A 13,866-nucleotide genomic window follows, 5' to 3' on the forward strand; every position below is an offset into this window, starting at 1 on the left:
TTTCCATTTATGATAGTTGCTAGACTCTTGCAACTATGAGCATTACTAATTACCTCTGATGACAGAGCTTTCCAATAATTATTAATTAATAATACTGCTCCCATAATATCTTCATCTTCAGGGAAAACCTTTCGGTCTCAATGCTAGGCATGAGAAGGGGCTAAAAAGATTTCATAAGCTTAGAAGGCTACAAGTACCCCTTCCCCCTGCTTTTTGTCATGTAGTACATGTAGCAGGACTTCATGGTGGGACTTTATTGGGTGGTTGTGGTTGCCATCCTGATATTTTTGACCCTTCCTGGTTACCTTGATGTAAGGCTAGTAAATTCTGACCCATCCAGGTGGGTTCTCTTTTAGAGGATTCAGAGGACTTAGCCAGTATGTGGAAACTACTGACTTGTGACTCTTGGCTCTCCTGTTCTGAGTTTGAATGAGGTGCAGGGCCCATAAAATGACTTGGAGGAGCACTATAAAAGTGGTTTACTCTCTTGCACCATTTTTTATTTAAAACTATCACTGAAGTAGCTTTACAGAGGAGTGAGCAACCTTGCCTGCTATTTCAACACATTTCAGATAATTTGTATACTGACCAATCAATGGAATTGCATGCTTACAAAGGACATAAAATCTGAATTTCAATAAACCAATTTCCATTTTTTTTTCATTTAAAAACAATCACTATGTGCATTATGCATATGGCTTAATAATCTGCTCAAAATAATTCTGGATCAAATAGCAATTTTTATCTCATTTTACAACAGTGATTTATTCAGCAGGCTTGGAACCAGCTTTTAACCTGATGGTAAAGCCCACACTGAAATGTGCTTGAATTAACAGAAGTATTTCAACGCAGCTGGTATTCTACTACTTTGGTACTTTCCTGTACAAGTTTGTATATTAATTGTTATTCACAACCTTCCAAGTCAGATAGCTGTATATTACAGTAAATAAATATTTAAACCACAAATGTATAAGTTAACTTCATATTTCATTGCCTATTTCCAAATGCAGGGTGTATATTTACATATGTTAAATCATATACCATAATGTTTACTTTTCAATCAAGACAGCTATAGGTGGAATTTCTCAAAGGATTAGAACTTACTGAAAACCCCATCATCTTTGTCTCACTCAGCTTTTTATCAATGTTTTTTGTCCTAGGCATGCAAAACTTTTTTCTTTATGCTCCCAGGGCTTTAATCTATTAAAAAGTGAATTTTAATTATGTTAATATTCTATTTTGCTGTATTTAATAGAATATCTTACTGGAATCCTTGGGCTTTTTTAATGCAGTTTTTGTTGCCTTTTTTATTTTGTTGATAATTATCCCAGGAATATAAGGGAATATAGGAATAAAAGATATTTAAATTTGTAGTAAAAATTGGCAGCTGATTGCAGAACACATACAAAATATGATCAGATTTATAAGTTTAAATAACCAAAACATCTTTTAAATTTATAAAACATGAACATCTGTCCTTCAGTTCCCAATTCTGAAATGCATCAGTTTCCTATAGTTCTTCTAAACAACAAGATTGTTAGAAAAGTCCATGGCTACCAATTACTAAATCTAACCTAAACTATTCTAATTCATACAGATATTGTACAATATTGCCTAATAATTACTATACATAAATATGAATATATACCAACTTGAAGTATAATGGTTTTAAAAATAAACTTAAAGAATCATAACGTACTTTGACCAGCATCTATGCTGCAATTACCTTTCTTCAGTTTATACACATAAATTCTCTGATATGAATTAGAAAGAAATTCTCTGGAAAGCACATAAATAAAATAGATTTAGACAATCAGACTGTAACTCTGGAGGTTTTATGATTGTAAAATGCTTAAAATTAACACCATTCTCATATTCTATTATCTATATTAGATTATTCCTAGCAGAGTTCATTACTAGACTTATTGATTTTGCAATCAAAATTTGGTTGTTATTTTACAAACCATTAAAATGCTACATATAATATACAACTGTCTAGATTTCATTCTATCGGTATCCCTACAGTCATGCTTTAGCCATGCTTTTTTGTGTGTCCCCTGATTACTACTTTCTTCTGTAAATACAGGCTAGAAAGGGATTTTCAGATGGCTCCAAAATATTAATATATAGTTTGGAATCCTGAATTGTGAAATGAAGACAACTGTTGCCATTCTAACAGAAAAACATAGCAATCATTAGAGTAGAAACTAAAAGGAATATATAATAACATCTAGATAGAATTTCTAATCTTGGCATAAAACACCTTTAAAACAGCTGTCTCTAATGCAGTCTTCTTTAAAATGTTGCCTTCTAGATGTGTTGAGGTATAAATCCCAGGATTCCCAGCCAAATAGGGACATCCATCATGCTGGCTGGGAATTTAGGGCCATGTAATCTAAACATTTGGTGAGGACCAGATTGGACAGGTAATTCTACTGCCTTCATTTAGAGGAATGTCCAAGTAATCTAGGATAGTGATTAAATTATCCACCACCAACTGATATTGATATTTGCTCTCTCTCTCTCTCTCTCTCTCTCTCTCTCTCTCTCTCTCTCTCTCTCTCTCTCTCTCTGTGTGTGTGTGTGTGTGTGTATGTTGTGTATGTAGCATAGTAGAAGACATATTCTTATCTGCTGCTTCTGGAACATGTACAATTGTATAATGATGCATGGAGGAATCAAGAATATAGTATGAGTAGATTAGCTATATGTACAAGCATACAAAACCACATAAAAGCCAAAATGCCAATTTTAATTATTCCCTGCGTTCATTAACTCAAAAGTGCATTATAATAATTCACATATGAACGCAAATAATTTCAAAGACCTCATGATGCTTTTAGAGTCACTTGTGAAAATGCCTTTACTATTTCCTGCAACTGAACTTTGGAAAAATCCAGCTCTTCCTCTTCTTCCACCAGGTTGCCTCACAATACTGGAAGATCAAGTAAAATTTCCTTCTATTAAAGGTAGCTTCCCAAGATCCTTTGCAAATGTATTTCAAATGATAAATGGAATGTCATCTTCTTGTAACTTCCCTTTAAATAAAGCAAACCTTTATATTGTAATTTTTCTTGTAATAGTGGAATAAATTACTGTCCTTGAAACCAAACCCTATTCTACATCAAAAGATATGCACTAAAAATCCAAAGCATGGCTAGAATATGGGAATAAGAAGACACAACGAGAAGAAGCACAGCAACAGCTGAGGTAAGGTATGGTGTGTGTCTTTGTGTCCTGACAATGTTCATATCCAGTAATAAATCTAATCCCTGCAAATTTTGCAATTTGTAATTTTTGCGCAGTGTTCCAGTTAAGTGGTTTGCTATGTTCTGTGTTGCAACTGAGTGACCTAGAATCTTTTCTAGTTCTTTCCACAAAATAATTCTTCAGCAGTATTGTTGACCTAAGTCCTACAGTAATAGAAGACACTGCTGGTAATTTGGCACAGTATTGAGAAAAATACAGCAATGGTACTTGTACCTTAAATGCAACTTGCTCTAAGAAATAGTTGCAGTTCTTTCTCCCTCCTCCCCACTCTTTAAAAGGAAAAAGAACATTTACAAACCCCGTAAAGTTTCCCTGAAACTGCTGTTATTTAGGTTAGATGTTTGCTTTGAATAATTAAGAATAGCCAAAGTTCATTTTATTTTCAAATTTGTAAAATAGTATTAAAAAAGAACATCTTCCCCAATGAAAATAAATTGTTGCAACATTTCAAGATGTTACATTGATTTGAAGATGTGTAGATGACAGTGAATAAATGAAAAACGGAAAAGTATGTCTGATCAGCATCATTTCATAATTAGGACTTTTGCCCCACAGCTCCTCCTACTTGGATGGAGAAAGGTCACTGGCCTCCATTTTGATTTCATCAAGGTTACTTGGCTATCCTCACCTTCAGACTCCCCCAGGGACTGATTGAAGATGCAATGCACTTGAGGACAGCATTCAGGCAAATAAAACCTTGAGATCATGATCTTTAAAATAGAATCAGTACTCTTAGTACTTCCTTGCTCATTAAGATCTGTCACAACAAGGTCCTACTGTACTCTCCAGGGAAAGCTGTGAGGACTGGCGCAGGAGGGGAGCTGTAGTAGGATCCACCATTGAAGAGGTTGGGAAAAGCTTATACCAACCAACAGCTAGAGTGGACAAATCCAGTTCTTCCAAGAGGACCCGAGCAACACCCATGAAGTGCTTGCGTTCCATGCGCCCGTAGTTTCCCCAGACTATCACCTTGGGAACAAAAAGGATAGAGATTGAGTTTGATTCAGGAACACTAATGATGGATGCTGTTGAGAGAGTACTGTGGGATTTTTTTTTGACAAATTATTGTCACACACTATGATCTAATCAACATCAAAAGGAAGAACATTAGAGGAGGCTCACATCAGATGTTTCCAGTATTGTCAAGATGGAAAAATGAAACTATTGGTTTGTCTTCTGCATTTCTACTTTCAAATAAATATCTGTGTCTACAGTGGGCATAGCATAAGGGGAGACAGTTTCTAACAGCCCAAGTATAGGAATATAGACATTTCTTTTAAGCTACATTATATTATTCAATCATCCTAGCCCCAATATTGTTTACTCTTATTTACAATAGCTAGCTGGGGTCTCACTATCTCCTACTATCTGACCTATTTTTTCTCTAATTACAACATACTGAAGACCTCCTGCATGGAAGCGATTACATATAGAGCTATGGTTCCTTCCACTTTTTGTCATTTTCTATTACAACCAGAAAAACAAATTAGGGTACAGTTGAGAAAAGGAATGATTCCTAATTATGGAAAGCAGTGGGGAACGGTTCTTTATATATCCCCCTTTTAAGGCATATGAATTACTCAAGCCAGTTATCCTTTTATGAGCTACACTGAACAATGTTTTTGAAGATTACATTTTGTATACCATCTATAATCTTTGGGGACTGAGTCATTCATAAATATTATAAATAAATGGACTATAAATATTTCAATATGTTTTCAGGCTAGTAACTGTTACTGATTTGGTTATACCTCCATCATCCTTAACTATAGGGCTGGGGTGTGCCCTTGAATAGAGTTTAGAAAATTTAGCTGATCCAGAATTTTGCAGCAAGACTGCCGATTATGGGAAATATATGACTTCCCTGGCCATTGAGTTATTTTTCTGAAGGCAGTTCAAGTATTGGTTATATCACATATGTATAGTACATGGTTTTCATACTATAGAGCCTGGTTGTCTGAGGAACTGCGTTTCTCCACTCTTTCTGCCCATTCTGTAGGACCCAACAGGCATGCTTTGAGTCCTATTAATCCAATAACATTTTCAAATGGATTCCAGGAAATACATATTTTCTGTCACATTGCCTGCTGTATGTAATAGCATTCCACTAGAAGCTTGAACTGCCTTTGAATGACTCTTGTAAAGCTATTTTATCCCCAAGCTCTGGAATAGATCAAGATGTCTCTTTCCACAAGGCCCTAAAACTGCATCAGAACATGGGATGAATCCATACAGAGTATAAGACCCTTGAATGAGATTTGTGTTGGTTGGCTTCAATTGCTTCTGTTATTATTGTTATTTCTATTTCATTAACCTGTTTGTTTTAATATTCCAATGGGTTTATTATTTTAGAACTTGTTTTAGTTTTAATGTTTTCATGTTTTACTCTTTCATATTGGTGGCCATATATATCAAATAAAATAAACAAACAAGCTGGGAGCCTATTTGCCAGGAATACGAGAGATAGTTTCAGAAATTCCCTGCAAAAAGAGGGAAATGCAGCTTTGATTTCAAGTACTTCACCTGACTACTACTTTCACTTTCCAAAATCTCAAAAGCTGCTTATAAACCAATTCTGATTATGAGTTTATTCTATTGTTTTGAAATGCTGAGAACACTGAACAAACTCTAAGGTTGCTGCTCAGGATCCTGTAGCAATATTTTTTTCCTCAGCAGTGTTTTCACAGGAGTGGCAGGAAACAACCCGTCATTATAAGATTTTTTTTTCCTGCTGAAGAGAAAGTGAAACAGAAAACTTTGATCAAATTTACCTCTGCTTCTTTTGGCTGAACTATTAAGTGGAAGTGCAAAGCCCTCAGAATAGCATCTCCCTTAAACAACCTCTGCAGGCAGGAGGAAGAGCACCCTGCTACACCATTTCAAACAAACACAACATTGCAGCAGGGAAATACTAGTTCATTCTGCAGAAAAGCCAGAAAGAAAGTGGTTTGCTGATGTTGTGAAAACACTAAGATCTGGAATTACTTTCTGACTGGTGCAGCACCCTTGTGTGCATTCTCCTGACTTTTTGCCAGCAAGCAAATGCATTTCATTGGGCTTTTGATGGTTAAACTGTCTTGCTCCTTAATTAGATTTTGGTACCTGCCCCCCCAATATTGGTATGCTTTTCAGTTCATTTAAAGAATTTTGATCATAATATTATTTTATCTAGTTTTGATTGTGTCTTGAAAGCAACTTTAATGGCAAGGTGGAATGTAAATAAAGTGAACAAATTGCACCATACCTGAAGTACTTTGCCTTGTGGGCTCTCTGGGAAAAGTAACACTTGATTGTACAGAGGGTCTAAAGATTTGCGAGCCACTTTAGTTTTCTTCTTTGCAATGCAAACCCCATTTTCTAGGAGATAGGCCTTGATGTAGGCCGCTGGAAGAAAAGCATATGATTCATGGTAAGTTCAAAGCCTATTTTTTTTTAAAAAAAAATCCACCATGTAGCTCATGTAGCTTTTTCACAGGCAGGAAGCTGTTTTGTGGCAAGAGTTTCCTGTATAGTTACTGGCTTTATTTTTAAGAAGTTTAAAAAAGAAGGATTCTTCACTTGTGTGTCTCAGCAAAGAGTAATACTTGGCTTAGCTGAACTTAGTGGCTCTGAAGCTATCTAAGATCAAACCTGACTACTGCTTGAATCTCAAGGAAATATCAAGGCTGTAAGCTAGGCTGAAAAGTCAAAATATATTTTAGAAAAAGGTAGCGGCAAACCATTTCTGTATTGCTAACAAGAAATTCAACTGAAGCTGAGCTTCACTTAAAATATTTCAGTTTGTACTTTGCTTGATGGCTGTCCTGATCTAGTATCCGAAGGTTGTAAGGACTGGATGAGGGTGAGCAAGCTGAAACTGAATCTCATTAAGACAATATTACTGTTTATACAAATGCCTTCTGGTCCCTATTTGCTTCATTTATTACTCTTGATGGAATTTTATTTATCTGAAGAATCTGAGGAACAAAATTGTGGAATGGATGAAATTGTGTTTATCTGAAGAAGCTGTTGTACAAACTGAGGGTTCTTCTGGTTTCACAGCTTCTATAGGGCAGCAGATGAAGACCATGTCCAGAGAACTTTAAGCCAGCTTTGCTGGTCTTTCAGTTGCAAAATTGCCTGGAAGTACAGAAAACAGTGACTCATCTCCCAGTTAAGCTGCCTGCCTCCTGTGAAGGCAACTCAGAAGTTGCAATTGGTGCAAAATACAACTCTTCACACAGTGATCAACATTAATCAGTTCAGTAGCATGAACACCCATCTTTGTGAGTTGTATTGGCTGCTAGTAGACATGCACATATGTATGTGTTGAGTCTTTACTGGGAAAGCAGTGCAAAGAGACAGAACACCTTATTTCTTCCTATTGAACAAAATTTTTATCCCATTCTTATAGCTAGAGAGCTTGTGAAAGTAAGTTTCCCAGTAAGAAAAGTAAGAAGGGGGGTTTCCTTCCCTTGCACAAAGGGATGAATTTTTGTTCCAATCATAGCAGGAAGGAAAAAGAGATATACCTTAATCTTCACATACTGTGTTTCTGCTATGGATCACACATGACAAGACCACTCATATGTAATTAAATTGTGTTACATGGAGTGCAATTAATTTCCCACAGTGATATCTTGATTTGTTTACAACTACAATGATAGTTCACAATCATAATGAAAAACCCAATTCTTAGCAATGGTTGGAAGAATTTTTCTCACTATCTTGCATGAACTTTTTTATCTCTGTAAGAGACTTTATAATAAAGTCATGATACCAACCAACATTTCCTGCTAAGTTTTAACAATCAATGGACTGTTCTTGCTCATGATCCATCATCTTGCAATAATACTTCTCAATGCCTTGAAACAGAAATGCAAAAAATACAAAAATGTATAAGGAGAATAACAAAACTATTTGATCTTCCCTTTCTCATACCTTCCTCATCCCTTTTGCAAGCAAAGAAGTACCCAAATAGATTGCTTACTCCATGCAGTCATGTTAGCTTGCAGAGTAGCTAACATCCCTGCCTATCCAGCCATGTCTTTTCTTGAATATCGCTGCAAACTCAGGAATTGTTTGGGTAAATTGTCACTGGCAAAGTTGGCCTATCTGCCTACATAGTGGCATATCAATGTCTTCTCAGATTAGTTCCCAGGTTATACCCTACACAATGGTAAGGAAAGGTGAAGGGCACTAATGGGAGGAGATTGGCAGGAATAGACTAGCTGGCTAAAACAGAATATTGGCAAAAGGTTTCAAGCCTTACTCTAGTCTTGCTTGGGTCTGGGTTTACCTTAGAATGGGTTGCAACTTTTCAAAAGGTATGGATTTCATTGTAAACATCTTTAAAAGTGTTTATCCATTTCTGAAAATTTCTCAGAAAAGGATTTAAAGTCATCCAGCTATCACTAAAATATTTAGCATGCAATGAAAAGTTGGTTTTGGATCCAGGAATTAAAATACATCAGGGATTCCAACAGGGGTACTTGCACCCCCTGGGGGTGCAAGACGATATTCCAGGGGATGCAAAAACTTGGGCTTTCAAAATTATAGTGTATAATTTGTTGCTGTTATTTTGATCTTTTGTAAGGGGTGCGAGAATATATCAGAAGCATTCTAGGGGTGCAGGGTATAGAAAAGGTTGGGAGCTGCTGAAATACTTGAATCTCTTTGTTGATCCTAAGCACAAAAAAAAAGTCAGGGTCAGTTCCTTACCATCTCTGAGATATCTGATCATTTTAGACAATAGTGTTTAAAAATATGTTCAATTTGCCTAAAGTGGCTGCACTATTCAGAGAAATAAATTGCTGTAAAATCATTCATCCTTACTGATTATTCTTTCTAGATTTAAGCAGCTTCTGTTAACAACAACAGGGATGCAGCTATAATCCAGCATTTTGTAACCACAGAGAGGAAACAACGGTTTTTTAAAAGGAAGAAAGAACTGAGATTGAAATATAGTACCTGGAAGGGTTTTAGAGCCAGGCTTTGCGGTCAATCCTCGGGCTTGAATAATATCCACTTCCAGTTGTCCATTGCGTTCTTGCAATCCAATTTCCACATCTCCTGTGTACCAAGCAAGGTATAAATTAAAAGCCAAATGGTTTTAGTGTTTAATCCCAACATCCCATAGAAAAGACCAATATTCAACAGATTCTTTACATTTGAAAGGCTTTTAAATATAAGGGGACTGTTTGAGTACTGATTATTTCTAAGAGAAATTGGAACATTTAGAGATGGCTTTTCCAAGCCCTACCAGACATCTTGTCTTCACCCCAGCCTGGTAATTCAGTTTAGCACTAAATATACCATGAGGAAGAAATATTCATGTGAGACCTAAGTCCTCAGATTCTTTATTTGTGTTTGTTTATTGGAACCCTGGTGGTGCAGTGGTTAAAGTACAGTATTGCAGGCAAACTCTGCCCACAGCTTGGAGTTGAATCCTGACATGGCTCAAGGTTGATTCAGTCTTCCATCCTTCCAACGTCAGTAAAAAAAGGACCCAGATTATTGGGGGCAATATGCAAATAAAGCTTACATTGTAAACTGCCCAGAGAGTGCTGTAAAGTGTTATGGGGCAGTATATAAATCTAAATGCTATTGCTATTAATTTTATAGAGCTTCCCTTTTCTAGGGAAGTTCAAGACAATTTGCATAGAGGGTTCTCCATGATTTTATTCAGTATCAACCTTTTGAGGTACGTAAGGCTGTGAAAGAAGAACAACCCCCCAAAAATCACTCAGTAAGCTCTGTGGTCACGTGAAGACCTGAATCTCAGTTGTTTTGATCTACAGATCAGCATCTTAACTGCTATATTTCCTCTAACAATACTGCAGTGGCCAATAGTGCAAATAAGATGGGAGAAAACAGCTACAATTAGAGATATTATCTGAATCAACAAGGGGGATAAAAGGGGGGGAAGGAACCATCTGCCCAGGAAGAACATACTTGCACTTTTTCCATCTGGTTCTCTTTGACCTTTTCCTCAAGAAATACTCAGAAATACTGCTAATCATTCTGTTTTGCCTCCTTGTCTGGCTAATTTCAGCTATCTTTGCCCATTTCTGGAACTGGGTTACAAAGAATAGGCTACTGCTAAAGGAGAAACACCAAAGGGATTGTTCTGCAGAAGATCCATTTTTCTCCCTTCTTCCTTTCCTTCTTTCTTCCCTCCATCCCTCCTTAACATTATAGCATAATTACATAGTATTGTTATACATCATAATGTCCTAATACGTAAAGTATGGTAATAGACAGTTCTGCAAGTAGGGTATTGTTCAGTAGCTCTTTTTAAACTAATACATGATCATAGATTACCATATAAGGTGGTCGCCTAGGGATATCCATGTGTGAGGTAAAGTGGCAAAATCTACAAGATGGTGGTCATGGCCTTGTGACAGAGATTATGCCCCTCTGCATTCATACACAATATGAGCAAGGCTCTAATTACAATGCAATGCCTATTGTTAGGGCAGGGGTTCCCAACCGGGGGTGCTTGCACTCCCTGGTGGTGCAAGATAATATTCCAGAGGGTGCAAAAACTTGGGTTTTCAAAATTATAATGTATATGCATAATTCGTTGCCATTATTTCAAACTTTTGTAAGGGGTACATGAATATATCAGAAATGTTCTAGGGGTGCGGGATATAGAAAAGGTTGGGAACCACTGTGTTAGGGTCTGTGATGAGAGAGAAAAGGATGGCCTTGATCCCTTAGACATCCTATATATAAGGAAGTGTTGGAAAGCTAGGAAGAAAATGGGTCCTTTTTAATAAACAGAATGTTACAGCATTCAGAGAACAGAAGATTACAGTAGCAGAACACTAAGTTGAAGAGAATATAGTTTTTCATTTGCTTCTCCTTCAGCTTAATCTGTCAGTCTCAATTGCACTGGTTGCTTCCTTATGAACATTGGAAAACCTTTTAATCTCTGTATCCTTTTAACTGTTAAGACAAAGTATATCATTGAAATTAGGACTTATTCCTTTCCTGTTTTTGTCCACATCTTCCCCTGTTGTTTCCCCTGACTTCTTGTGATATGGATTCATCAAACCTATTCTTTGTAAAGCACCACAGAGATAAATAGTTCTAAATGCAGAGCTTTTTTTGTCATGGAACGCCCAGAATGGAGTTCTGGCACCTTTTTTGGATGGAACCTTATAGGGTAGGCAAGGTGGGTTGTATGACATGTGTGAGTTCTGGCATCTTTTTTTTTCTTCAAAAAAAAAAGCACTGGCTAAATGAATACTTACATTCAAATAAAATAAAAAAAATATTTTTTTGTTTCTTACCCATGGAGGTAGTGGCCAAGGTCTGGCGACCCACAAACTGTGCTGGTCCCATGCTGCCCAAGAAATCACTGAACTGCCCAGCAGATGCCAGATGAACTCCATTGAAATTCAAGCTGCAAAATCAGTAGGTTAGCACTGACTATTATTTCAAGTCTTTACAATGGCCAACAATGAAATAGACGACAATTACTTGAAGATATGCATAGAATGAGTAACTATTTCTATAGATACCATTCTCACTGATTTTCATACAGATTGTTACATGTCATTCTCAGTGAATTTCTCTTTCTAATTTAGGAAATATATATGTGTGAGCAGGTACAGATAATTACAGGCAAAGAGTTCCCTTCTTGGTAAAATAATTTGAGGAAAATATAATTTCCTATGCAAATCTTAGATGTTTGCCCCTTCTCAACTGTATTCCTCTGCCCCCCCATACTGCAGAAAAATACAAATTATCCATCCTGCAGAGCCAAGTCATTTGCAATTAATATTTTAATGAATCTCTAATATTGCACAGAACAGCTATTTGTTATTTATACTGGATGAAAGTGCTGGAGATGGGGGGGGGCAAAATCTATCTACTCTTACAGAATATTAAAGATCCTGTTCAGGAATTAAAATAACATGGTGTGACATATTGAATCTGCTACAAAATAAGTTGATATTTTTTTCCAAAATTTTATTTTGGCACCTCTTTGTCTTTTTTTTTTACTTCAATACTAACATGCTTCCTATTTCTATTATTTGGATTCTTCTTTTTCTTATATTGGTACTTTTTGTACACTATCCAAAAGTTTACAATATAATAATTGTAATTTAAGAATATAAAACAAATCTTCCTGGATTAAACCACAAAGCTACTTAGTTCAATAGTGTTATCACAGGAACCAGTTAAATGTATCTGCAATGTCCAGAGATATCAGTTTGAAAGAGGATTCTTACTCAAGTTTCCAGTCAGCTGTAGAGGGAGAAAAACCCTAATTTATATATAATTTTATAATCAAATATCCCTCATCTTATTCAAGCATAGTTTTTTTCTCTAATGTAAAATGTCTCCCAAATCATGCTCATTGTTTTTTGATCGTGTGCTCTTTGCTCATTGCAGATTTGTTCCAGTGTCTTTATTGTTTTGATTGTCCAGCTGCATAGTGCAATACAATTGTTTGAGAGGCAGCAACCAGTTTAAAATAGTATTTTAAACATTTAAACATTTTATAAATGTATTCCACTGATCTATTTTCAATTCCTATCTTAAACACTTCCAACATGGAAGTTGTTTTTTTTGCACAGCAATCACACCCAATCACATCATCCAGCTACAAACCACAGTGTCAAGATCTATTTATTCGACGGCTGACTCAGTTGTCTCCCAATTGCCCCAATACAGTTTGAAGTAACAACAAAAATAAAAGCAAAGGAATAAAGCAAAAAAATAAAATAAATAAATCCAATATAAAACCTTAAAAAACTAATTTATTAAAAAAATATGCGAGGAAAAAATACATCACTTTTTAATCCCCTGGTTTAAATATATTAACTGTGCACAACAAAGGTTTAATAGCTGTTTATTACCCAATTCCAGGTTCCTAGTTAATTTAATTAAATAAGGTATTTTGTTATATTATATTCTGTTCACCGTATTGTAAACATTACTTTGACCTTTTTACTCATAACTAAGGTTGAGAGGGATGTCTGTTCCGTCAGTTTGATGAAATCTTCTTAATTTCTTTAGTTTTCAGGTTTTATTTTAATCTTCCTGAACAAATCTGGATCACGTCTTGTCATTAACTATGCATCATATATGAAATAATTAACAATTTCTAGTACCAAGCCAGAGTGTGAAGGGATTATTACCTTTTAAACCCTTCCACATATATGTTCTTCAGCTAAATATTGATCACTAGAGGACTTCCGCTTCTGTGCTATACAGTAAATGTAGAGTTTTTAAAGGAATTTTAATCATATGTTTTTTTGAAAGTCCAAATTAATAATAATTGCAAAATCCTTAGTCTACATTCTTTTGACAGTCTTGAAGAAATAGAACTTTATTAAATATTAAATTTGCAAACTTTCTTTGCAGAAGTCACATTGATCCTTAAGATCTGTCCTTGACTTTTCCTTGATAATTTGGTCTTTGTTAACTTTTGCGGCAATTATCTAGAAGAGACTGTAAACCAGTGACCTCCTTTGGGGGCCATTTTTTTAAAAAATAAACTGGAATTGTATAATGTTTCTAACGTTATAGAAATTGGACTTGGGAAAACATTAACATGTCCACATTTGAGGTTTTTTTTAGAATTCTCAGATATTGTAATGT

At 35.7% G+C, this 13,866-nt stretch overlaps 2 protein-coding genes across 3 annotated transcripts in view; one reads left to right on the top strand and one right to left on the bottom strand.

Annotated features, from left to right (window-relative positions):
• LOC310638086 (uncharacterized protein) overlaps window positions 1-13,866 on the top strand; it is an 880,437-nt gene that overhangs the window by 120,995 nt on the left and 745,576 nt on the right. The window lies entirely within an intron of this gene.
• Window positions 4,021-13,866, bottom strand: part of RIMS4 (regulating synaptic membrane exocytosis 4) — a gene marked incomplete at both ends in the record, with an annotated part of 93,805 nt that continues 83,959 nt past the window's right edge. For both annotated transcript variants that reach the window (XM_083358838.1, XM_083358837.1), the window contains 4 exons: window positions 4,021-4,239; window positions 6,515-6,654; window positions 9,220-9,321; window positions 11,547-11,659. In XM_083358838.1, coding sequence (XP_083214964.1) covers window positions 4,021-4,239; window positions 6,515-6,654; window positions 9,220-9,321; window positions 11,547-11,659 — 574 coding nt within the window. The remainder of the gene's footprint in view (window positions 4,240-6,514; window positions 6,655-9,219; window positions 9,322-11,546; window positions 11,660-13,866) is intronic.

This window comes from Vipera ursinii (genome assembly GCF_947247035.1).
Source record: "Vipera ursinii genome assembly, chromosome: 3".
In the NCBI taxonomy this organism is placed as follows: Eukaryota; Metazoa; Chordata; class Lepidosauria; order Squamata; family Viperidae; genus Vipera; species Vipera ursinii.